General features: G+C 52.3%; 10 protein-coding genes across 10 annotated transcripts; 5 read left to right on the top strand and 5 right to left on the bottom strand.

Moving 5' to 3' along the window:
* Nucleotides 1-560: 560 nt before the first annotated feature.
* ATEG_07520 (uncharacterized protein) lies at nt 561-2,404 on the top strand (the record flags this gene model as incomplete). The annotated part of the gene is made up of 2 exons (XM_001216141.1): nt 561-1,773; nt 1,992-2,404. The coding sequence occupies 2 exons, from the start codon at nt 561-563 to the stop codon at nt 2,402-2,404; spliced, it is 1,626 nt and encodes a 541-aa protein (XP_001216141.1).
* Nucleotides 2,405-4,419: 2,015 nt separating this feature from the next.
* ATEG_07519 (uncharacterized protein) lies at nt 4,420-5,145 on the bottom strand (the record flags this gene model as incomplete). The annotated part of the gene is made up of 2 exons (XM_001216140.1): nt 4,420-4,820; nt 4,893-5,145. The coding sequence occupies 2 exons, from the start codon at nt 5,143-5,145 to the stop codon at nt 4,420-4,422; spliced, it is 654 nt and encodes a 217-aa protein (XP_001216140.1).
* A 2,202-nt stretch (nt 5,146-7,347) lies between these two features.
* ATEG_07518 (HET domain-containing protein) lies at nt 7,348-9,577 on the top strand (the record flags this gene model as incomplete). Its single annotated transcript, XM_001216139.1, has 2 exons — nt 7,348-7,370; nt 7,426-9,577. 2 exons carry the CDS (start codon nt 7,348-7,350, stop codon nt 9,575-9,577), a joined length of 2,175 nt encoding a protein of 724 aa, XP_001216139.1.
* A 527-nt stretch (nt 9,578-10,104) lies between these two features.
* On the bottom strand, nt 10,105-11,816 carry ATEG_07517 (uncharacterized protein; the record flags this gene model as incomplete). Its single annotated transcript, XM_001216138.1, has 3 exons — nt 10,105-10,140; nt 10,248-10,611; nt 10,834-11,816. The coding sequence occupies 3 exons, from the start codon at nt 11,814-11,816 to the stop codon at nt 10,105-10,107; spliced, it is 1,383 nt and encodes a 460-aa protein (XP_001216138.1).
* Nucleotides 11,817-12,443: 627 nt separating this feature from the next.
* Nucleotides 12,444-14,146, top strand: ATEG_07516 (uncharacterized protein; the record flags this gene model as incomplete). The annotated part of the gene is made up of 3 exons (XM_001216137.1): nt 12,444-12,786; nt 12,849-13,449; nt 13,507-14,146. The coding sequence occupies 3 exons, from the start codon at nt 12,444-12,446 to the stop codon at nt 14,144-14,146; spliced, it is 1,584 nt and encodes a 527-aa protein (XP_001216137.1).
* Nucleotides 14,147-14,673: 527 nt separating this feature from the next.
* On the bottom strand, nt 14,674-16,137 carry ATEG_07515 (uncharacterized protein; the record flags this gene model as incomplete). Its single annotated transcript, XM_001216136.1, has 2 exons — nt 14,674-15,948; nt 16,129-16,137. 2 exons carry the CDS (start codon nt 16,135-16,137, stop codon nt 14,674-14,676), a joined length of 1,284 nt encoding a protein of 427 aa, XP_001216136.1.
* Nucleotides 16,138-16,485: 348 nt separating this feature from the next.
* On the top strand, nt 16,486-17,589 carry ATEG_07514 (DSD1 family PLP-dependent enzyme; the record flags this gene model as incomplete). The annotated part of the gene is made up of 1 exon (XM_001216135.1): nt 16,486-17,589. The coding sequence occupies one exon, from the start codon at nt 16,486-16,488 to the stop codon at nt 17,587-17,589; it is 1,104 nt and encodes a 367-aa protein (XP_001216135.1).
* Nucleotides 17,590-17,717: 128 nt separating this feature from the next.
* On the bottom strand, nt 17,718-18,660 carry ATEG_07513 (acyl-CoA thioesterase; the record flags this gene model as incomplete). Its single annotated transcript, XM_001216134.1, has 2 exons — nt 17,718-18,482; nt 18,547-18,660. 2 exons carry the CDS (start codon nt 18,658-18,660, stop codon nt 17,718-17,720), a joined length of 879 nt encoding a protein of 292 aa, XP_001216134.1.
* Nucleotides 18,661-18,999: 339 nt separating this feature from the next.
* On the bottom strand, nt 19,000-20,515 carry ATEG_07512 (uncharacterized protein; the record flags this gene model as incomplete). Its single annotated transcript, XM_001216133.1, has 3 exons — nt 19,000-19,779; nt 19,826-19,938; nt 19,993-20,515. 3 exons carry the CDS (start codon nt 20,513-20,515, stop codon nt 19,000-19,002), a joined length of 1,416 nt encoding a protein of 471 aa, XP_001216133.1.
* Nucleotides 20,516-21,265: 750 nt separating this feature from the next.
* ATEG_07511 (uncharacterized protein) lies at nt 21,266-24,150 on the top strand (the record flags this gene model as incomplete). The annotated part of the gene is made up of 4 exons (XM_001216132.1): nt 21,266-21,494; nt 21,663-21,740; nt 21,786-22,332; nt 22,392-24,150. 4 exons carry the CDS (start codon nt 21,266-21,268, stop codon nt 24,148-24,150), a joined length of 2,613 nt encoding a protein of 870 aa, XP_001216132.1.
* Nucleotides 24,151-24,554: the final 404 nt, after the last annotated feature.

Raw genomic sequence — 24,554 nt, 5'->3', positions numbered from 1 at the left:
TTGGTCTTGAGCTTGATGCTGTAAAGAGGTGATAAGAGGAATATATACGTTGCTGGGACACCCAACAGCGAGGCCAACCAGATCAATTACTTGTTGTTTCTCCAGTAAATTTTAAATAAACCTGACATAAGGATGAATAAAAAGTCCTGACAGTGTCGAGACTGAATTCTCTCAACGTCACGCTGGAATACTGTGAAGATGATAGTCATGCCTGATATATCAGACATCAACGCTAACCACTTGAGGTTAACCGGCTGACTCATCACAATTTTCGCGAAATCAACACGGAATGAAGATTAAGAAAAGAATGTAAAGCGAGACCCCCAGCCAGACACCTCAATTGGGCCATGGGATTGGAGCGACATAAGAGCGCCGTCGCGCGCATCGCGTCCAGCGTCCGCGGCTTCTACGAGCGCAAGGAGCCCTTCCGGATCTTTCACGGGTCAACGAACAGCACGCGCCCCATCCGGCGCAACCGCGAGGTCGACATCAGCGACCTGCGCAATGTGCTGTCGGTGGACCCGAAGACGCGCACGGCGCTGGTCGAGCCCAACGTGCCCATGGACCGGCTGGTCGAGGCGACGCTGAAGCACGGCCTCGTGCCCCCCGTCGTGATGGAGTTCCCCGGCATCACGGCCGGGGGCGGCTTCGCCGGCACAGCGGGCGAAAGCAGCTCGTTCAAGTACGGGTTCTTCGACCGCACGATCAACTCGGTCGAGATGGTCATGGCGGACGGCAGCGTACTCAAGGCGTCCGAGACCGAGAACGCGGATCTGTTTCGCGGCGCCGCTGGCGCTGTCGGCAGTCTGGGCGTGACCACTCTCATCGAGCTGCAGCTGATCGAGGCCAAGAAGTTCGTCAAGGCCACATACCACCCGCACAAGTCGGTGGGCGAGTCCATCCAGGCCGTGCAGACGCACACCGGCAACGCCGACAACGACTACGTCGACGGCATGCTGTTCTCGCCCGACCACGGCGTCGTCGTCGCCGGCGAGATGACCGATGAGCTGCCCCGTTCCCTCGCGCAGCCCCAGACCTTCAGCCATGCCTGGGACCCCTGGTTCTACCTGCACGTGCAGGACAAGACGCGTGCCCGCGCCGCCCCGGTCACCGACTACATCCCGCTGGCGGAGTACCTGTTCCGCTACGACCGCGGCGGGTTCTGGGTCGGCCGCTCGGCGTTCGATTACTTCCGCTTCCCGTTCAACCGGTACACGCGGTGGTGGCTGGACGACTTCCTGCACACGCGCATGCTGTACAAAGCGCTGCATGCGAGCGGCGAGGCGAGCCGCTACGTCGTCCAGGATCTGGCGCTGCCGTATTCCACTGCGGAGTCGTTCATCGAATACACGCACAAGAAGCTCGATATCTGGCCGCTGTGGCTGTGTCCGCTCAAGCAGAGCCCTGCGCCGACGTTCCACCCGCACAGCGGCGATGTCGAGGCGGACGGCCGCACGCCGCAGCAGATGTTGAACATCGGTGTTTGGGGATTTGGTCCTGCGGACCCGGATGCGTTTGTCGCTGCGAACCGGGATCTTGAACGGCGGCTGCGCGAGCTGGGAGGCATGAAGTGGTTCTACGCGCATACGTACTACGGCGAGGACGAGTTCTGGAACATCTATGATCGCGAGTGGTATGAGGGCCTGCGACAGAAGTACTCGGCAACCACGCTGCCTAGTGTGTATGACAAGGTGAAGATTGATGTGGAGGCGGACCGCAAAGAGCGTCAGGAGTCGTGGAGTCGCTGGGCGAGGTCGTTCTGGCCGCTGGGTGGTATGTGGGGTATTAAGAAGGCGATTGAGAGTAAGGAGTACTTTATCCATCGCAATTCTACGTGGAAGTGGAAGCGGTGAGAGCAGCGCACATGCGCTTGTATTATACGTTGTATATAATAGACTAGACAATGCATTGTTCGGGTATATGTGCGTCCATTCATCACAAACATAGAAGTAGAGGATAAGGCCCCCTAACTCAGCTTGATCTTGCCGCAGAGCACCACATCCTCGCCAAAAGGATACCACTTCACGTCCGTCAACCGGGACGCAGGAATGGCAGCTCCGTGGGCATCGACCCTCCGCTTAGGCGAGACTACTACACCTCCCTGGCCCAGCCATGTCGGCGCAATAGTAACGATCACAGAGTTGATCAGCGATTGAAACGATGGCTCCAGCAGGGAGTTGATGATCCTGCCTCCTCCCTCGATCATGACACTGTGCAGACCTTCACGCACGAGGGCGCGCAACAACCCCGTCCAGTCAATCGTATGCTCCCCACTCTCCGACGTCACGACCTCAAGCGTGATGAACTTTCCTCCATGCTTTTCCAAGATGGCCTGCTGTATCGCTGGTGGAGACCGCTCCCCCGTGATAATGTACGGAGCCCGTCCCTTTCCCTCTCGCGCTAGCTGGAAGATCTTGGAGTCCTCCGTGAAGGCCCACCGCGCGGCGGGATCGACTACAATCGGTCGAGGCTGTCCCTGGAGTCCGTCACCGCCGTACCCGCCGACGCCTTGTATCCGACAGTTCAACCCCGGGTTATCAGCGACAGCTGTGCCCACGCCGATCAGAATTGCATCATGACGGGAGCGCAGGTAGTGTGTCATGGCTTTGGACTGCGGGCCGGATAGAACAGTGCGGGTTCCTGGGGAGAGGGCGAGGGAAGAGTCTAGCGAGGTCGCGAAGGTGAGAGTGGTGAAGGGGAGACTGAAGTCGGTGCGTGCCACATGATGTTGTGGTGGTAAATGAGGTTCTAGAAAGGCGCGATCAGAGTCCGGGAAGGTGAGGGCATCGTCAGGGATGGGCGGCATGATGTCGTCTGGAGAAGTATGGAGGACATTGGTTGATGAAGCTCTAGATGGGAAGACAAGGCATGTGATATTTATGGCCTCAGGTATCAATAAACGCGTCGATGTGTTTCAGGGACGCGCTCTGATTGGCCCAATCGCGTCAAGAGAGCTTGGTGAAACTTCAGGCCCTGATTGGCTGGAAGGTCGACGAAGCTGCAAAGAACCGGTTTGGAAGATCTTTGGAACAACTTAACCTTGGATTTAACCTTGTCTGCCTTATGTACTTATAGGTGTTGATCGAGGTCTGCGTCTAATTCATACCGTGGATGGGACAGCCATCCGACCAATCTCTCACATAGGTACTTGCGAGGAGGAGCCATTATCTGACAGCCACATGCTTGTTCTACATGTGAGGGTCGAGATATGACCCAATTATATAATGTATGGGGCGAACCAGAATCGATAGGCGCGAGTGGTGGAGAGATGATGTCCTAGGACAGTGTGATCTGTTGTATGCAAACTGACGTGGTTTCGCTAGACTGAACACTTAGAATGTAACTTTAGATCAAATTTGGGTGTTCATAACATGGAATCGACATAGTGATGTTCCAAATCAGGCCAAGCCCAATGCATGAGACATGTGCCTGACCAGAACCCGAGTACATACTTGTATTGGAAGATTCCTTAAGTCCAATGCCCGAAAATAATTCTCGTCACGTCCAACCCCATCACTCGACACGCGGTAGTATTATCTCCTCAGTGACAAGGTCCACGGTGCTGAGAGAAGTAGCTCAGAAGACGCCGCGTACCAATCTCGATTGGATCGTGAAAGAAAGCATTGACCACTACTGCAGAGCTGCCTCGTCAAGGATGCTGAGATGTTTCCACGTGGATGATGACTGTTGAAGAACGTTGATATCCTCCCCGATCCAAACGTCGTCGGGGAAATGCACAGGAGTAGATATGGCGAGAAATGAAGCAGTCGGTCAACTTCTTGAAGATTACAAAAGCAAGCTTGTTTATGCGGCTGTCTAAGCAAGACGTAAGCAATTCACAAACCTAGCAGGTGCAAATATACAACCGTCATCTAAATATGAATACGTGTATGAAGACTGGTCCCAAGTTAAGGCGAAGTCTGGAACAGTGAACGCGTCGAAACGCATCGCGAGAGTGGCGCAGGGACGTCTCCGACGAGCCATGGCATATTATGGACCGCGGTCAGCCCTCCTAGGACGCGATAACCCGCGAAAACGATGTGAAAGATTGTGTTAGTCTCCATGTCGCTAACCCAAACCGTGGGGGATCGCGGTGCTCGGATAAGGCCACGGTTTGTAAAATCGTAGGGCCACATGTTGCCTCGTTTTGTCGCAGGAACTTTGAAAAGAATATTAATGGCGGCCCATGCGTCCGAAAGGCGCGTATTCGTGGGGGCAGCGTAGGCGCGTTCGAAAGCCATTGACCAAAATGACACCTATGCTAGAACAAGTGCCAAGGGACCAAGGGATATTGTGTAATACTGAGGTCTGTCTCTCGGTTGACAAAACCAAATGGCCTTCAGTCGTGCTTCCGGATGATCTATAACCATAGAGCCCGGAGGTCTCCCATGTCTCCTCATGGCGAACGATTTGCGAGTATCATTGACGACTGCGGCTCTCATCCAATTCTTCGTTCGACACGAACCCTCTGATCCAATTGTCCTTGGGCATGTTGTTGTTGGCCACATAACCAATCTGGACTTCATGGCCAATGTGCCAGATCGCTTGCCGGACAGACATCACCCCTGGGGCTATGGCTTGATTGTCGCTAATGATCGGCCTGTGCTTCAGTCTCCATGCTCCCGCCGGTGTAGCGCTTTCTCCCGCCCTGGGACAGTCTGTGATTCCAGCGGGTGGCTTTACCCGTGCAACGTTGTGACATCTGCCTAACCTCGTAGGCCAGGATGAACGGGGGACTTGTCGGAGAAAGATTGCCTCATCGTATGTCGACATTATGCCATGCTCGAGTCGAGGGTCGAACATGTACTCCACAATTTGGCCTATCAGATATCATTAACGAAGAGAGCACCTCTCGGGTTATACGGGATGCCGTTACCGAGGATGTTTCGAACCTGATCTTCGTTGTGGATGTGTCCAATGCGTCTTCAACTCCACAACACACTGCAGCTGGCCGAACACATTAATCCCTGCGATGCCTGGGACTTCTCGATAACTATCAGGCTTGGCCAAGGAGTTGAAACTGTCTAGCTCGAGCCTGGTGAGCTGGTCTCGGAGAATTGTGGACACCATCTGGCTGAACTGTTGTTGCCAGCGGCCTTGGACACCGAGCTTGTCCCCAACCGCTGCCTGCTCAGTGAAGAGCATAGAATGTAGTGGTTCTTTCACAGCGCGCAGATAGAGGGACTTGCGGTTTCTATGAGGGTGCCAGTCAGGCGCATTCAACGCCGCTTGGACGTCCGCGACGAAGGTAGTCCATTGCGCTAGGGCTCCAACGAATGTACGGGAGGGATCACGGTTCCTGCAGTATATTACCTGAGGCAGATCGGTTTGTATCTTCTATACGGCGCTATAGGCTGTCACGAGCTCCGTTCGTTCTGGCATCTTTGCGCGGAAAGTGGTAGAGATAACGGTGCTGATGAGATCGAGTCAGTATATTTATAGATGTTTGGAAAGTGCGGTTGAATTGGGACTTTCCTGAAGTCCCCAGTCCCCAGATGAAGGAGGATCTGGTGAATCTTTAGAACTGGAGGTTCATTAGGTGAAGGGCGCATACTCCCAGAGTGAAAGATCTCCCACCCGAGTCTTTTGAGGTCCCAAGCACAGATACGATCCCTGGCGACTGCTTGATTAACTCCGTTCATTGTTTAGATTCACTTTGCAGGTCACTGTTATAGAGAAACCACGTTGTATTGCTGAGCCTTAATCACTAAAAATTGGAACTATTTTCTATGCTACCCAAGCAGAGACAAATCATAGTGTTGTTGCCCAGAACTACATTAAGGTGCTTGAAGGCTGATGTCTTCTCACAATCCTGGGCCAAATCCTTCAACCTGGACACTCCAACCCTTAGAAATGCAACCCATAGTCACCATCGCAACCACCGGACAACATAGCAACATCAAGCATCAGGGAAGAAGACGCAGGGAAGTACGGGGTGGGTGCCATCGCCCCGCCTCTAGGGTTGACAACATCGTCCAACTGAAAGGATCAAGCAAGTAGTCGGCCCCTTGCTGTGGATTCCCCAGTCTAGATTCTATCATGGAAAGCATCGGAAAGTCCCAGCTAAATCAGTTGCTGAGGTTCCACACCTCGGGGATTTTATCGATAGTTTCACCGATAGTACTGATATTCACGCCCTTTGTTGCAGGAAGTAGGCCGTATACTCCAAGATAGTAGGCTTATACAGGAACGTGAGGCAACCCTTAGTGAGTGGAGTTCTGTAGCCTCCTGATTCGGATTGTGCGCAAGTTCCTTATCACAATGCCCCAAGACAGCGACGCCGGCGCAATCTGCTCCTCCTGGCGGGGTACAGTCTCATACTCCAGTAGAGGCTGTCCACGTTGCCTTGACCCCCCAGCCACAAGGCGCCTATAACACACTCCTTTCATCACGATAATACGTACATAAGAGATCGATCTCTCAGTCATCACGGGGAGCTCTCAGAGGACTCCATGTTCCCATGCTCCACGAAGCTTCAAGGGTAAAGGACCACTATACAACAACAAAAGTCTACTCAGCAGCACAACCAGGTCTCTAGGTATGGATTCATTCATACCATCGAGCCGGGTACGTCAGGTTTTCTCCGCAGAAGAACCTTGGTGCGGATACTTGAGGAACGGTTTCCAGGCCGATGGTCCCTCCAGGTTTGGTCGCTATTACCGTCACACGTGAACCTAAAGGATTAAACGAGTTATAAAGTTGCTCAATAATAGCTGGGTAATAGATACCCCCGAGCTAATATCCCGGGTAACATGTCACTTTATGTATCGGAATGATATTCATAGATCTAAAAATCATTGCAGGACGAGATAGACGAACTTAGAGAGACGGAACGAAGGTCAGATACGTCTTCTTCGGAGTGATGGTTGTTTAGAAAATTCCTGACCATGTTTTTCTCATGGCGAAGATAGGCTAAGAAGTATTCCAAAATATCCATAATTACACCCACCTTAATTTACCGGCTTCATCTGCTGTAGTGGTGCAAACTAGCTCTAGAAAATGCTGCATAGTGATTCGGGCCTGGTACACATTGCACCGTCCTGGCGTATCGCTTCAAGATGACTGCCGAGAAGGAAGCAAACATGAGCAACGCACTCGTGTCATCTGACTCGCCTTTGCATTTTCCGCTATTCCGCCTCTCCTCTCGGTGAAAATCTGATAGCTGGGTTGGAAATAAATCCTACCTCTCCGGCGAAGTTGCCTTGTCGTTGTTCGGATGAGTTTCAACGTCGCCGCTGTTGCTTTCCATACCGCATCCAAATCCCCTTACGCCTCGCTCTTGTAATTGCCTCCGCCTTTTCTTTTCATGTTTGCCGCTCGAAAGAATCTACAAGCTTGTGCTAGAAGATGGGGCCCGCGACCACCTCTAGGTAGATCATCGTGTTCTGCAGCGGACGCGAGAACAACACCAATTTGGAGAAATAGGCCTTACATCTACGTACTCGTCGCCGGGGTATCCATCAGCATTATCGGATATGAGACGAGGCAACGCGGATGGCCCATATGGAATGCACGACAGCCTCCACCACAAAGCTACAGATATGAAGCTCTTGAGCAGTCCGACGCGATCCGTCTACTTGTTCTGGAGCCAGGAACTGGCCAAGACCCCGTATCTGTTCGTCTAATCCAGGCACATCTATCATGGAGCCCCAAATTCGAGGCGATCTCCTACGTATGGGGCGATCCAGGTGATACAACAGCCATACTCTGTTCTGGCAGGGTAATCAATATCACACAGAACTTACATGCCGCCCTGCAACAATTTCGCCTCCCAAATGCTGAGCGAGTCCTCTGGGCCGACGCGATCTGTATCAATCAGACCGACCTCGGCGAGAAGAATACACAGGTACCCTTGATGAAAGATATCTACTCAGAGGCATCTGCGGTACTGGTCTGGCTAGGAAGTGGCTCGCCGAAGCTCGAGCGCGGCCTCAACGCATTGGGACAACTCCATGTATATTTTTGCCGGCACCTGAAGCACTACAACGACGACGCCAAATATCGCCGGCGCCTCCTTGGCGCCGACGGCCGGGCCCGTATTCCGATCCGATCCCTCTCCCTCAAGGATTCTGAGGAACTAAGAAAACTCGACTGGGATGCCATCAGTGACCTTCTATCCTTGCCCTGGTTTGGCAGAGTGTGGACTCTGCAGGAGATCGTCAACGCGAAGGAAGCAGTATTGGTGTGTGGTGGGAGAACAGCAGCATTCCACAAGTTCGCACGACCCATTGTGGAATTGTTCTTACAATACGTCGACTCCGCCCGAACACTGGAGTTGGGACTGACTATCAATTTCCCGATAAATTCTGTCTGGTCGGTTATGGAAACAAGTAGATTACGCGCATCAAGGGCTTCTAACCTCGACAAAACAACACTCTATGAGCTGGTTAGGAGACACAATCTGCGGCAATGCACCGATCCACGCGACAAAATATACGGATTTCTCGGTCTAGCGACTGACCAGACCGCCAACGACCAGCCATTTCTGCCTCAATATAATCTCTCTGTGGAGACCATCTATAGAGATTTCGCGTTGTGGAGTATCGCGGTGACGCGTAGCTTGGACATTTTCTCCAGCATACGCGACTACCGTGTTCACTCCAGTCTCAGAGGCCTGCCCTCTTGGGTGCCGGATTGGATGGACTGGGGAGGGAGAAGAGATACCGAGTTATTCGAGACCAGCACATGTGCGGGCGGGCGAAAGTATACTCCGCGGGTTCGCCTTGCACCCGAAAATGACGACGTCCTTCTGGTTACGGGGTACGTTGTTGACCGCATCGAGCGGCTAGCAGTCTCGTACTACCAAATGACAATATGGGACGACTACCGTCATTGCAACTATGTGCAACAGCTGAAAGCTGGGGTGACTGGTGCAGCTCGGGATAAAATGATCGCCCGGTTCAGTTCGGAAGGCCTGCCAGAGCACTACTTGGACGGACTTCTCCAGGCAGACGACATGGTACAGAAATACAGCATCCCCGGTAAAACTTCTACTGCCGTTCTGAGAGACATCGTCTGGATTGAGAACTGCAAAGACATCGCCACACGAGGAAGCGGTCAAATGTCGACTGGTCAATATGAAGCTTTTTGGCGGACGATCACTGGGGCCAAGGTCGATAAAGATGTTCCCGCACCACGCTGGTTTAAATGGACCTTCAAGAAACACTTGCAGCTACTCAGCGACTTACGCGAGGGGAAAAGACGTCTCGATTATGGAATGGCTCCTTTTCAGGTCGGCGGCAGCTTTGGCTCTACTGTCCCTTTGTATCACGCCGGGCCAAAACCAGTGCTCTACGATGACGAATACCGGAGGTGGGATGAGGTGCGAGAATCATGGGCTTGCAATCGTCGTCGTCGCTTTTGTGCTACGGAAAAGGGCCGGCTTGGCTGGGCGCCAGAGGCGGCCCAAGAAGGGGATTTGATTTGCATTTTCCACGGGGCTAAGGTACCCTATGTCTTGCGACCTTGCGAGGATGGGAATTATATTTTGCTCGGTGCGGGATATCTCCATGGCATGATGCATGGGGAGGTGTTGAAAATGAAGGACATGAAAGAAGAAGAACTGCGGATTTGCTAGTTGCTGTGGCTTCTACGAGTAACAAACAGACGGCTACGTTGGATAAAGATTGAAGAGAATAACACCGCGGTAGTCCTGCTCTACCTAGCTGAGCTCATTGCAATTGTACTGCACGACATGTCACAACTTCGCTTTGTTGCTGATATTGCCCAGCGTTGAACCTTACAAAGTTTGGCTTTCAGTCCCTCATCTGGGGCCATGAGTATCTTTTCTTCACCAAATCATACTTTTACTGACTCCTACGGATCTGGCTATGGCCAATGTCGTCAGTAGATGATCCTAAAGAGGGCTTCTTGTTTTTGATGAGAACCACGTAGAACAGGATGCGTTGGTGCATCTGCAGGTGTATATTTTGTCGGCGCTCTCGCCAACTACAGCTAAAAGACCAAAATGTAACCGTACTTCATGCAAACCCCATGACCAGCTAAGACAGACTTGTAATCGTCGAATAACTCGCCACATACGTAGGGCAACCGCATCTATAACCCTGCGCAACTTTCTGGCCTTGCCCTTCGTACCTCCACCGACTAATATAGGCCGGCGTTGAACCAGATCCTCCATTGCTAGTGGCATAAGCTCCAAGAAGAGTTCCTACACGAAAGTCAGCACAACGCCATTCAGCGTGAACAGGAACTGCCTTACCAGTAAACCTTCCCGTCCCACCACTAACAAGTACAACTTCAGCCTTCTGACTGAATTTGAAGTCATCGAACCCAGGGGCCGTCGCAGACAGGATGTAATGCGTATCATCCACTGCCTGAATTTGTAAGCGAGCGCGAACCTCCTTTGAAGATGAAGGGACGGTCTTGACGACGGTCTCCGGTACTGTCACATTCTGAGTCGCCTGCGTATTTAGATCATCCAACAGAGTCGTCTGGAAACGTATGTGTGGCACTAGTTTTCCCGCGAATGGAAGCATCACGATTCCGAGATCAATATGCTGATACTGCGTCAAAAATATTGTTACACCGGCTTCCTCTCCTTCCGTCGTCGGAGTGAACGACACATCCACACTGTACGTGAAGTACGTATGACTTTGGCGACGGGTAATAAGTGTGATCGCTGTTTCCTCGCTACTGACGCCGGGAACGCCAGTTCCGGTTATATTGTGTGAAGAGGGCAGCAAACGCAGGGAGAACGGATGCTCAGGTGGCGAGACGGTGAAGGCGTCCTCCTTCGGGAATCTCCAGAAGAGAAAATGTCGAGGAATGGGAGTCCCAGGAGCAAAATCGATAAGATCCGGTGTGTCCACGTACGCTCCATCACCGGGAATCTTCTTATTGCGAGGCTGTGGTAGCTTCCACCCTGACATTTCCCCTCGTACAGGCTCCAAAATCGGCCATTCCCCTTCCTTCCACGTCACAGGGAACAGCACCGTCTCCCGACCCATGGGATAAACCCTCCAGGCTGGACCGGACCGGGTCGCCAGAGCAATCCCCCACCATTTTCCATTACTGTCGTGGAAGAGATCCGCATGGCCAACCGTCTGAAAATACTCCGTCGTGTTGGCGTTCGTCAGAATCGGATTCCCGCTATACCCTTCAAACGGACCCGTAACGTTCCTCGATCGGGCGATTGTCTGGCGATGATCGAGCTCCGTGCCTCCCTCACCGATGCACAAATAATACCAACCGTCCTTCTTATAGATATGAGGCCCTTCGCGAGTACGGCCACCTGAACCGGCCCAGATCTTGGTGGCTGGTCCAGTAGCCCCTGTCTCCAGATCGATCGTCTGTTGCGAGATCCCAGCGTAAGAAACATACGCTATCCCATCGTCATCCCAGAAGATGTCAGGATCTATGTCCCCAATGTGGAACCTAATCGGATCACTCCACGCATTGTCGGAGTAAATGTCCGTCGTGGTGAAGAGTAAACCGTTTGCCTTGAATGTAGGGACCATTGAGACGTAAGAAGTGAGAAGATAGAATTTCCCCTTGCGGTATCTTATTGTCGACGCCCAGAGGCCATCTTGCTGCGTTTGAGATGTACTATTTGCGATCTCGGGTACTTGCTCGGGACGGGTGACAACATTGCTGACCAGTTTCCAGTGAATCAAGTCCTTGCTGGCGTAGACGGGAATCCCTGGAAATGTAAGGAAAGACGAAGTCGTACAAAAGAATGTGTTGTCTTCTTCAGGCACAAAGGTACAGCTTGGGTCCGAGTGCCAGCCGGGGAGTATGGGGTTCGTATATGTCGAGTTCTTGGGTGTTGTTGCCACGGACCCTGCTGAAAAGGACATTGCAAAGACCGTCAAGAGGGACAACGCGTCCCGGGCCTTCATGTCGAGACCAATCGTTGGGAATTAGCCAGTCACCTAAGCATGGTGCGGGAATTCGCTTGCGCAGGGTCTGTACTTGATCTTATAGCTTAACCGTCGAAACCAATAATTGGTGGAAAATACAGAATTGGCGATATAAGCCCATTTAACCGTCCCATTTAGATGTTATTTGGCGGAGCTAACCCCGTGTCGAACATCTGTCAATTACGTGACCCTCGTTTCGAATAGCCGGGCCTATAAAGGCACATAAGACGGCCCAAAAAGTAACGGATATCCTGGGGCGCTCCGATGCGACTGCCGCGAGTAGGAAGAGAGCGTCTTAAATATCTCAATATGTGCATGGAAGCCTGGGATACGCAGAAAGCGACAAGGAATCCCCGCCGAAAGAACAGGTCACACCCACACTACTCCTGCCTCTCTGGTGATTTTCAGGCGTCCATCAGCCATGCGGGGTAAACATCAACAGCACAGACATTGCTGACAACATCCTAGATGCTTACCGGGAGTAAGCATTGTGGCTGCGCATAAATCCGAGTTCTCGAACCCGTGTTCCACAAAATCCTCACCGTACATCGATGCATAGAAAAGATGCTGCTCAGATTGGATCGTGCAATCTCGAGCGTGCTCGTCCTCACGACAGCAGCCTACGGACTGGCGACAGACACCTTCGACTATGTCATTATTGGAGGAGGTACGTGTGGCCTGACCGTCGCCAATCGCCTGAGTGAGACTCCAGGGGTAACCGTGGCCGTGATTGAGGCTGGCGGCGACGAACGCAATAACCCGAATGTGACCAGTGTGGCAGGCTTCGGACTATCGTATGGCACATCGATCGATTGGCAGTATCATACTGCGCCCCAAGCCTATGCAAACAACCAGGAGATTGATTATCATGCCGGGAAGGCCCTAGGAGGGACAAGTACAATCAATGGTGTGTTTAAATCCGGTTTATCCATGGATAACAAAAGCTTGGCTGGTCTCACTCAGATATAGGGATGACGTACATACGGTCCCAGAAACGAGAGATTGATACATGGGAAGCCTTGGGAAACAAAGGCTGGAACTGGGACAGCCTGTACCCGTATTATCTCAAGAGCGAGCGATTCCAGATACCAACGAAGGCGCAGGCTGTGGCTGGAGCGTCGTACGTCAAAGAGTATCATGGTTGGAAAGGACCTATGAAAGTCGGTTACCCATATCGACTTTTGAACGGTTCATTCCCGTCGCTCGTGCGAGAAACATGGAAACGATTGGGGATGTTCCAAAACCCGGATGCGAACGGGGGTGATTTGCACGGATTCTCGGTCTGGCCGCAGACATTGGACCGAGCTGCGAATGTGCGTGAGGATGCTGCTCGCGCATATTACTATCCCGTGGAGGACAGACCAAATTTGGTCGTTTATCGTGGGATAGCGACGAGGATATCATGGCAAAAGGGCTCTCAATCATCAGGAAAGGCAGTTGCTACAGGTGTTCAATATGCTTCGCCGGATGGAGTCCTCGGGACCATCCATGCGGTGAAAGAAGTTATCCTCTCTGCAGGGTCGATTCGTTCTCCCGCCATCCTCGAACTCTCGGGAGTTGGCAATCCTAGGTAAGTCTGGCACTGGTCAATACACTGTTAGGTGTGAGATTCTAACGTCCATTGCAGCATCCTCGACAGATACAATATCTCGACGAAGGTCCCTCTTCCCGGAGTTGGAGAGAACGCACAGGATCAGGCCAACACCGCGATCATGTTTTCGACTAATATGACACTGAACGGAACCGCTCCATACGTCACATACGAAAGCATTCACGACCTATTCGGATCTCAGGTCGATGACATTGCAAGATCAACGGCCCAGCAGATCAAAGCTTGGTCACGGGAGATAGCCAAAGCAAATGGGGACGGTGTGAATGCTGCCAGCGTTGAGAAGCTGCTGAGCGTTCAGCATGATATGCTTTTTCACAAGAACATATCCTGTGTTGAAATCTTGACAACGGCTTCTGGCCACAACCTGGCATCGGCATTCTGGATCAGCTTCCCCTTCTCCAGAGGCAACGTCCATATCCGCTCGGCGAGTCCGCTGGATTACCCTGTGATCAACCCAAACTACTTCATGGTAGACTGGGATACTGCACTTCAGATGAAGATCAAAGAGTTGGTGATGACGTACTGGACAAGTGGCCCTATATCCTCAATTGTGGGTGATAGAATCCAGCCCAACGTATCCGCAGTCCCTGACAATTCGACGACCGAGGAGTGGACCACCTGGGTCAAGAGTTCATGTAAGTGGTGGTGTCCATGAGATTTCCATGGCTGATTAGGCTAACATGTTTCGACAGTCAGTGCGAATCACCACTTGCTGGGGACAGCGGCGATGCTCCCTCGCGAGCTTGGTGGAGTGGTGGACAAGAATCTAACGGTGTATGGGACGTACAATGTGCGGGTCATAGATGCATCCGTGTTGCCCATGCAGGTTAGTGGGCATCTAACCAGCACTCTATATGCGATTTCGGAGAGGGCTGCGGATATGATCAAAGAGAATGGTAGATTGTAAGGCAATGGGGTGGCGAGATGATTGCCAGGCCTCAAGCACCCTGCGATGATCACATATTATTCTTAAATTATCTTACACAAACATGATCGACATCATTGTTCCCTGCGGATTCCGTCTGAATGGAAAGGAATGTGTATCATGGACCAAGGGATGGCATGTGGATAATGGGGTAACATAGGGACAATTTGGGGGCGTTCAACCACTCACATGATGTACACGAATGGTATATTACAAATAGTAGAGCACATCCCATAAAAAGCATGGCTTACCGTTAGCTAGGTTCGAGGTTTCTTGAACCCGCTGGGGGGGTGTATCTTGTCCCCCAACTTTTCTACTCTTTTCGGAAGACTCCTTTCCGCAGCTGCCAGCGAATTGACCATAGCCACATAGTCAGATTCAACTGAGTGAGGGGCACTAGGGCCAACCCATGCAAAGCGCACTTCCGGAAGTACTCCATCGAGGAGCTTCATGATAAGCTGGTCCTCATTAAGGAGCTGTGGCATCTCGACCTCCAAGTCAAGCAGATATGAGTTGTAGTTGTGCACCGACTGGTCTTCGCGTTGTCTAGCAGCCCAATACATGGCATTGATATTTCCGTTCCGTTTGCCGCGGCGGCGAGAATGCTTCTGGAGTAGAAAGTTGTGCAACTCCAACCATGTCTCGTCGCGCTTTGCTTTGCGCCATTCGGCTAATAGTCCACCAGACAGGTTGACCTCCGCTTCGCGAACTTTCCATTTGTCAAGGCTGAACCTTTTGCTGTATTGAGAGAAGTGGTTGGCCAATTTGCGTTTGAAGTCGCGATACGCCCCGCGCGTCGTGATGGTGAAAAACCCGTCAAAGGGAAGCTCCGGTCGGAAAATATCCGATGATGAATCCCACGAGAAAACCGACGGGTTGGATTCTGCATCACTGTCAACGCTCAGATCATCGGACCGAACCGACTCATTCCCGACGCTGGTGGTCGTTGAGGACGGGTAGTCTTCGTCGTCCGACAGCTCAATTTCGTCGCCTTGGGGCCAATTCGCAACCCACCCAGGATCAGACGCATTGTCTTCACTATCGTGCGAGGATACCTGAGACACATGTTCTTCGACGTCGTCCAAAGATACCGCAGAATGGGATCGTTTGATTCCATGCACAGGCTGAGCATCATTCATAGGCACCGAGTCTATTGGAGGGGGTGGATACGCCGTCGTGGGTGTGTGCGAGGCTGACGCCGCTAACCGGTATTTGACATCCTCCAACAGACGTTGTTCTTCAGCAAGAGCATGGCGAAGCTCCAATAATTCCCGCTGTTTCCGTACGCGGCGCAGCTGGTCCTGTAATTGCAGGATCTCGGATTCGATGGCGTCGTCGTCGCGGAGCGACCCGGGGTCCAGGGAGAGACATCTGGGTGGCGGATGCGAAATGAGATTGCGGGTTCGGGATGCCGAGCTGTGGGTCAAGGAGATATTCTCAGATCGTGGGATCGAAGCCCCCCAGTGTTGGGGGGGATTCCCAGGAATTGACGAGTGCTGGCAGAAATTGACCTGTCGCGTGAATATTATTACCTATTATCAGGGGATTGATAGATATGGGTCACATGATTCTTTATCGATAAGATAGATGAAGATAAGATAAGAATCACCGTGATCTTAACCAACTTCCCTTTGAGGCAATCCATCATCATCTTCAGCCATCTCCTTCAACATTCAAGCGGTTGACAGCATACGAGTCATCGGCAAACGTACCATAGCCATCTCTCATACCCCGCATTGCCGACGCTATGGATGTTACTATCGCTCCGATAATGGGAACACTCCACCCCCACCATATCTAGTGTGGGGGTTTCTCCAATACCCTTAGCGTGGGAGAGCGTCATTCCAGTACCACGCAGGAGACAGATACCACCGTTTGATCGCGCTGGCCGGTGGGGGTGACTGTCCGATACTACGACAGCGAGTTTTCCAAGGGAAACTCCGTCGATCGTGATTATATGTCACCATAACCCCTTGCGTCGGCAATATATATTGAGCCGGCGTGCCTCGTTCACCCACAACTCCTCCACACGAATAATCCTCCACCCCGCCGTAACCCCCCCAGACAGCATGTATTCTCCTCAAATCGGCGACAGGCTCGATAGCCTTGACACTCCTTCCATGATCGTCGATCTCGACCTGATGGAGGCCAACATCAAGAAGCTGATGGACAAGCTGTTGCCCACTGGCCTCAGCATCCGCCCCCACCTGAAGACAACGAAAAGCGCCATCCTCGCGGGCAAGCTGGCCAAAGCAGGCGCAAAGGGCGGATGCGTTGCGAAAATCAGCGAGGCCGAAGCCATCGCCGCTCAGGGTTTTGATGACCTCCTCATCACATGCGAAATTGTCGGCCCCGCCAAGGTCCAGAGGCTGGTGGAACTGTATCGCAAGCATCGCAAGATCCGGATTGTGGTGGACAGTGAGGTCGCAGCTAGTGCCATCAACGACGCGCTGGCGCGCTCCGGTATCGACGAACCGATCGCGACGCTGATTGACCTGGATGTGGGCTTGCACCGCACGGGTGTCAAGCCCGGCGAGCCAGCGCTGGCTCTCGCCCGGCACGTGGGTGGATTGAAACATCTGAAGTTGATCGGTGTGCAGGGCTACGAGGGCCACCTCCAGCATCTTCACGACTACAACGATCGCAAGACGCAGTGTCTCGAGTCTATGCGGACGCTGACGAGCACTGCGGATGCGTTCCGCAAGGCGGGATTCAATATCGAAGTGGTGACCACCGGTGGAACGGGGACGGCCGAGTTCTGCGCCTCTGTTCCGGGCGTGACGGAGCTGCAGCCCGGGTCGTTCATCTTTATGGACACGGATTACCGCGCGGCGGTGGGCACGTTCTATTCCAACAGCCTTACGATCCTGTCGACGGTCGTCAGCAAGCAAGGTCCGCGGGCGGTCACCATTGACGCTGGACTGAAGTCGTTGACAACGGATAGCGGTTTGGCCGAGTGCAAGGACCCGCGGTATACGTACGATGTTCTCGGCGACGAGCACGGTTCGCTGACGTGGGAAGAAGGCACGCCGGATCTTGCTGTGGGCGATCGGGTGGAGATGATCCCCAGTCACATCGATCCCACGATCAACCTGCACGACTGGTACTACGGGTATCGGAATGGGGTCATTGAGGAGATCTGGCCGGTTGACTCGAGGGGAAAGGTCCAGTAACGGGTTGGAAAATAATATTGTTGCATTATAGAGCTAGACGAGTCTATCGCATATCGAAATTCGCCATGTCCCAATGTAACCAGTCTATGAAACCAATGTCTAATCTATGTATGTATATAATTACCGTTCTATGCAAATCCAGGACGACGCATCTTGTCGACATAGTCGTCGAGCAGCTTCTCCTCCTGATCAATGAAGGGCGCGACAACGTCCAGTCCATGATCGATCTCCTTCTTCAGGCGCTCCCACTCATCCGAATCGCCATTGACAGCTTCCTTCCGCGACACAGCGTCCCCATTGGCATGTCCATTTTCAGCTCCAGTCGCATGTCCGTTGGTATCCGCAGTCGCAAGGATAGGAGTATATCCGGCCGCCTCAAACGCATCCTTCGGCGGGACAGTATACCGGCCCTTCTTCAACACATACCGGCTAATCGACACCGCCAGCAACCTCTTCTTCAGCACCTCCTCATTATCCGAGCCCTTCTTTCCCGGCCGAAGGAAATACGTAATAATGTAGATCCACTTGTTATCGAAACTCGCGACATGCGACTTGACCTCGTACTTCATATACGCCGGAATCTCGCGCTTGAACGTGGTGTAGACACTGCCGAGGATGAATCCAAGGAACCCCTTCTTGCCCTGCGCTTCGAGGCGCCGCTCCAACAGCGCAGCGCCCTTGACGACGAGACTGGACATCAGCGCCGTGCGCGACACGTCGAGATCGGAGAAATAGGTCGAGTTGGACTTGTGCATATTGAAATCGAGCTCCATGATGGGCGCGCGCGAGAAGAGGCTGACGGGCTTGAGGATCTGCGTGGACGGACGGGCCGGCTGCTCGACGGCGGGGGTTATGAGATAGCCATGCTGAAAGAAGTAGCGGTAGACGCGCAGCTGAAGAGGATGAGTATTTGGTGCTGACTGGGGAATGGAGCATGCGGGCCAGGGGTATACTTACATGCCAGACGATCGGGAGGGTCTTTAGATTGAGCAGGGCGAAAAGGAGCGCGGCAGCTTTCCAGAAGCTGGTGGATTCCCAGAGGGAGGCGAGTAACGAGCGGATTGCTTGCATGGGTGGATTATGTATTATATTATGGAGGACGTGCCGAATGACTGAGAGTCGCAATGGTCTATATACACTACTAAATCCCACGATCATCAATTCGCGCCGGGCGAAGTTTGTATTTTTATAACCTTTGACCCACCAGCCGCTGCCAAGCCCAGGGCGGGTTTGTTGGGCCAATAATTGCCACTGCTGGCATTCAACGATCGATCTTGCCGAGGTTCATTGCCCGTTTAGTTTGATTAGTATACAGTATGTTGGGTGGTTGTATGGCCGAGGAGAGAGACATGTACTACATATTTCAGATGAAAAACGTCATATTAATGCACGATCAGAAGCAAATGCATCTCAGGTAGTAATACCTTTGGGAAGTCCCCCTCCAAGACGTCGAGAAATCTCAACTTCCTTGTAGTGATGGACCTGTCTCTCCACCCGCTGGACAATAACATCAACATCGACGGCTGTAACATCCGCGTCTTCCACAGCTGACAAAATGGCTTCGCAATGCCAACACAGACAAGTCTGATACTGATCGCCAAATTTAAGCCGGTACCATTGCTCGGTACTGGTGAAGCCATTGTCCAGTGTACCGCGACTGATCTTATCCTCATGGTTGATGAACCGACCAGCGTGTTTCACGACAAACTGGCGATAGAGATCAGCACTGCATTGGTGCGTATGCCAGACAAGGTCCACATCGAGTGTCGGCACCAGGAAACTGTCGAGATCGCGGAACAAGGCGATGAACTTTTCGTACCGCACCACAGCCCGTCGGAGAGTCCCCTCGACAGCCGGGCTACAGATCCACCGATGGGCATGCATTTTATCGACAAACACGCACTGCCGCTGCACATTGTCAACCAAGGGTTTGTTCTCCGAGAGATTCGCTGCTGCTTCCTCCACCCAATACGCGAACGTCCGCGGCTTCTCCGTGTCGGTAGGTTGCTCGAGTATGGTGGAACTCCAGGTGGGATGGCGTTTGAGGATTTCCCAAGCGGGTTTATCGCCTGTCGAAACCTTGGTGAGAGTTTTGAACAGGTCGGGCTCTAGGCCTGTTGCCGCGCGTAGCCAGTGAGCCACCCCAGAAGGGAGTGTGTACGTCCAATCACTTGAGCTGATGGCTTTGTGCTTTCAGAAGTTAGTGCATGATTTCGTGGAGGGGCATAGCACTGACAATCTCCTCCCAAGGAAATCGGATTCCTTGCACACGTTTGAGATGTCTCTTGTCATAGTAGTCCTTTAAATCAGACGGATTCAAAAGGAACGCATGCCACACCACAAGTATGTCTGGGCCAGTTAGTGAGACCACGTCCCTATAGAGGTTGCAGATACATAGCGCACCTAATGGTGGTAGAATCCATTGCGGTTGCTTGTCCGGTCCGCCAGTCTCCAGCCTGAGACACACATTTACAGCGCGTATCCAGCGATGGAATCGACCGGCAGCTAGCTGCAAGAAACATGTCCATTTTTCGGCCCTCCGTTGTTCGAACGTGTCGTCTTTGAGCTTCTTCTCCACCGCAACAGGTACATGCCATTTGTTTTGGCTCCCGTTGTAGACAGACTTTGTCCGTGGATGGACCCCGAATGCTACATCCAGATCTCTGGATTGTATGACCTTAGTCCGGAGTGTATGAAATACTTCAAGCATCTCCAGATGGACTGCGCACTCGCCGATAGTGGGAGCATCGTCCGGACCGGCAATTCCCCGGAGCGTGCGGAACAATTCAGGTTTGGGAATGGGGAGTTCTTCAGAAGGATACTCTGCTCCTTGAGATTTGCCCGATGCGGCTGACAGGAGAAGCTCCGTTTCCTCAAGTCCGATGGCGTGGAGGTCCGCGAGATGGTGTGTTGCGCCGAGTGCCATGATTGTGATCTTGGATATAGTAAAGTAGGGCAGGATGTCCTCGAACACGCTTGTTGCTCTCTCCAAGCTCATATAGAGCTGCCTGCTCTCTATACAGCTGCCTGCGTTGCATCTCAGTCTGCCTTGGTGCAAGTAAATCTATCACGGGAATGTGATTCACAGGGCGCAGGGCAACGGAAGACGCTAGTTCCTGGGAGGGTACGCGCATCGAATCCATGGCAGCCACGGGGCTATCGACAATCCTCCCGCGCCCTCCGGTCACCACGCGATCATCCTCGTATTCATACGCCACAGGCGCACTCAGCCAGCAAGGCGTAGTTCTTTCCAACCTACGAACGCATTGGGCCTCGAAAGCCCTGTCCTAGTGCGGCTCTGCTGGTATAATATATCAAAACATCCAAAAAGGAATCTCCTTAGTATGCACACCTGGCTCCCAACTCACCATGGCAGCGATGAAAGTACTTCACGAACGGTGGAAATATCTATCGTCACCAACAAACATAACTGAATGTCCTGACGTACCGTGGACATCAATAGGTCCGGGTAGAGACTGCTTGGCCAGTGAGCTGGAAAAGCTATACTGGGACGGGGTTCGAGATGAGCTGGAGAATATCGTCTGCACGTTGAGGGCCTGGAGACAGAACAAATATCCGGCCGACGAACCAGACCCCTACGAAAATTATGATATTGAAGGCTATGATACTTTTATCAACCAAGTTAACGGGCATGTTCGGGAATTTGCCCTCCAATATGGTTGGTGTTAAAATGGACTTCAACGTGCGGTGTAATGCTTATTCTTCAACAGGTGCATCACGAGTCAGTGCTCTACAAAGGACCGAATCGGAGGAGTTACGGTCAAAGAATGCGGTGCGGGATACATCCGTATCCAAGCTTGCTGCTATACAAGCAGCCGTTCAGGGCACGATCGCGGATCGGAGTAGCAAAATGCTTCGAGAAGAAGTTCTTGCGAAAATGAAGGGTACGTCGCAAGTATTCATCCGGTCCTGGAGTGATGGACTAACCCGCCCTTCCATGGAGAAATTCCAATGCAACCTGATTTCACTCATGAACTTGCTTGGTTGCTCTTGCAGTCATCTGGTAAGTAACTTCACGAGATCTCAAACCTCAGCACCTACTGACGATACAGGTTTCCTCGACATTGACAAGATAATCGAGCACCGCCCGCTGCTTGATAAGTCTGCGAAGCGCCCAGGCATTCCTCAAGGTCTGTTGGCATATCCCGTTCCATACCAATGCTAATATAACCAAGTTGTTGTCGCCTCGGTGGATAAAGACGCAGGTCCTCAGTATGCGCCGCTAAGATGCGCAGAATGTAACAGCCTTATCACGGCTAGCATGTACAGTGAACGTTCACGGAAGCCCAACCGACATACGAAGACTGTGTGTGAATCCTGCTACTGGTCACGCCATTATGGGGATGAATCTTTCACCAAGTCGTACAAGCACTCTGTTTCAACAGATGGCCTATCCGAACGCGAAGCAGAAGCTAAATACACGGGGCTCCTGGCTTCAGTGGGCGATGTTCCCCAGGACCAGAAGTCATCACTCTCAAGACGGATTAGCCAAGCTGGTGAAAAGCTTAAGGCAAGACGGCTGTCAGGAGCCGCCAGGGAGAGTACGTCTGTAGGTAGCGGAGGCCAATCCAGACCCTCTCGAGATGCTACTCTCGATGTGCTGGCCACGGACGATGCGGACGTTCCTTTGTTTTTCCGCCAGTGTGCAGACAGAAATCCCTTCGCGGGGGTACATATGGCTCTGCGGGTTGGGCCACTTGTGATCGAAAATGGTGTCTCAAAGTGAGTATCTCTCTAGGTGTGGATGTGCGTTGATGAGTGTGACGCTTACCTCTTAGCAGTACTCATGCTGGAGCCCTGGTCTCCCTGCGCGATTTGCCTATTTTCATCGAACGCTTCGCTATCCGCGGCTCGCATCAACGCGCCTTATCCATTGGGACGGATGTTGAAAGGCGCGTGTGGGAACACCAGCGTGTCGTAGGAACTCCAAAGCGTTACAAGGTCATGCTGAAGCAAGTCGTCGGGGCTCCATTTTCCGGTGCACTGTCACGCTTCGTCGAGAGCGATCAGGAGGCGCATGTTGTCAACCTGGTCGTAGAAGCTAGTGAGCATGCTTTTGACAGCGCAGTACTTTCTTCCGGGGATCAAAAGCGAAAACTCGATGAACGCCTCCACTCGATACTTGAATCCATGAAAGCTCTTCTTCAGAGTCGTCTGAAAGTTTATCTCCACCGCATTGTCCAGCGTCTGCTGGATTCGGACAACCCTCTCACGTGGAATCCACTGGACAACAACTGTCGCGCCTTTTGCGACTCGCTTCTGGACTATACGTTGTATAGCCCTCTCGTGAACGGTCCACCTCAGACTATCCCTGGCTTGTCTCCGTTGTATTTGATGAGCTTTGTCTCCCCACCACAGAAAGGATACATGAAGCCCCAGTTGCGAAGCAAATTTGACGCTCCGGAAGGCTTCATAGAGGAGTACATAAGACGACTCCACTTCGGTCGACATAACGATGCCGATATCATCGATTCCCTCCAAGAATATTGGTACGACTGGGGCGGGTTTTCCAAGCCGCTGTACGAGCACCAGGATGTGTTCCCATGGGATTGTTCGGAGGCATATAAAGGTTCCCAGGCTAAATGTGGACAATGCAACTTGTCAAAGCACGTCTGGGCATTTCCGTTTGATTCCTGGTCCATTGTCACCCTGCATCTGCAGCGCGACCAGCATCAATATCCCGGATTCGTCGGCATGACTGACCCTGCAAAGCTCAAAAAATGGACGCAATTGCGTCTATCAGTGCTCCAAGCCTCGTCTAAGCTCCATCGGGCCGCGGCGGCTATGTCACTAACCCCAACGTTTGTCAAGCTGACAGCTTGGCTCCATGAAACTGATCGCGGCCTGTTGCAATCGCATCCCTATCTGTCCCGCGTCCGGACTGGAGGGATTCATCGCGCACAGCCTTGTAGCCACTACTACGATGTCGGAGTAGGGAAGAACTATTTTCTCGCACATTGGGCAGCGCTGGATGAAGAGAAACAAAAACATGAGTACGAAAAGCTCAGAGATGCACGTATGAGGGCGCAGGATATCCCTGCTACAGTCGCCCTCCAGGTGCCGAAGTTCTACGCTACCTCTCAACGGCATGGACGCCTCGCATTCTACGGTTTTCAGGGTGCGTTTCAGAGCGACGCTCTCTTAAGTGAAGGGAAAACATCCTATTACCCATACTTCCACGCGGCGCTTTCACGGAATTCGTCCCAAGGAGGATGGGAATGCGCGGACGCTCAGCTCTATCGTCTCGATGAGCTAGCTGGTGATAAGAATCTCAGCAAGGGAGCGGAATTTAACTGCGGCTCCGGATGTGGTTCGGTCACAAAGGCCGATGTTCTCCCTCGGCTAGAACCTGTTCGAACTTTGGACAAGTCCAATATGAGTTCCAGCCGTCCTAAAACAAACAACCGGTACAAGGGCTCCTCATATTCCTCCAGGGGGAGCAGTGGTTGCGGCGGCGGCGGATATGGAGGAAGCTGCGGCGGATATGGAGGAAGCGGTGGCGGAAGTGGAGGAGGCGGAGGGAGTGGTGGTGGCGGATAGATCGATGATGTCCTCTATAGGCCTAAGTATGCAACTGTCATAAGATAACGGTAGTAAAGAACGGATCGTATTAATGGTGTATGCATCATATTTTCTGTCGAGTTAGTGAGCTCTATGTGAAAAGACGATTCTCCCGTACATGTCTCTGTTGTTTCTTGTCAGGCCCATCCGTGTACTATGATCCGGGAAGTGTTATAAAATACCCCTTAAAAGACCCAACTAATTACCCATACTTACGAACTATTGTGAGCTATTTTGAACTAGCTGTTTAAAATGTTGTCCATTTCGAATGTAATATCACTATACAATCTCCACCTCTGACGACCATGGCTCGGGTGACCATGAGTTTAGTCTTGATTTCTGAGCACTGGTCGCTGAATTGACCACTGAATCATTCGCCGATG

This window comes from Aspergillus terreus, genomic scaffold, assembly GCF_000149615.1.
Source record: "Aspergillus terreus NIH2624 scaffold_11 genomic scaffold, whole genome shotgun sequence".
NCBI classification, from domain to species: Eukaryota; Fungi; Ascomycota; class Eurotiomycetes; order Eurotiales; family Aspergillaceae; genus Aspergillus; species Aspergillus terreus.
This window is presented reverse-complemented; position numbering and strand designations above follow the sequence as displayed.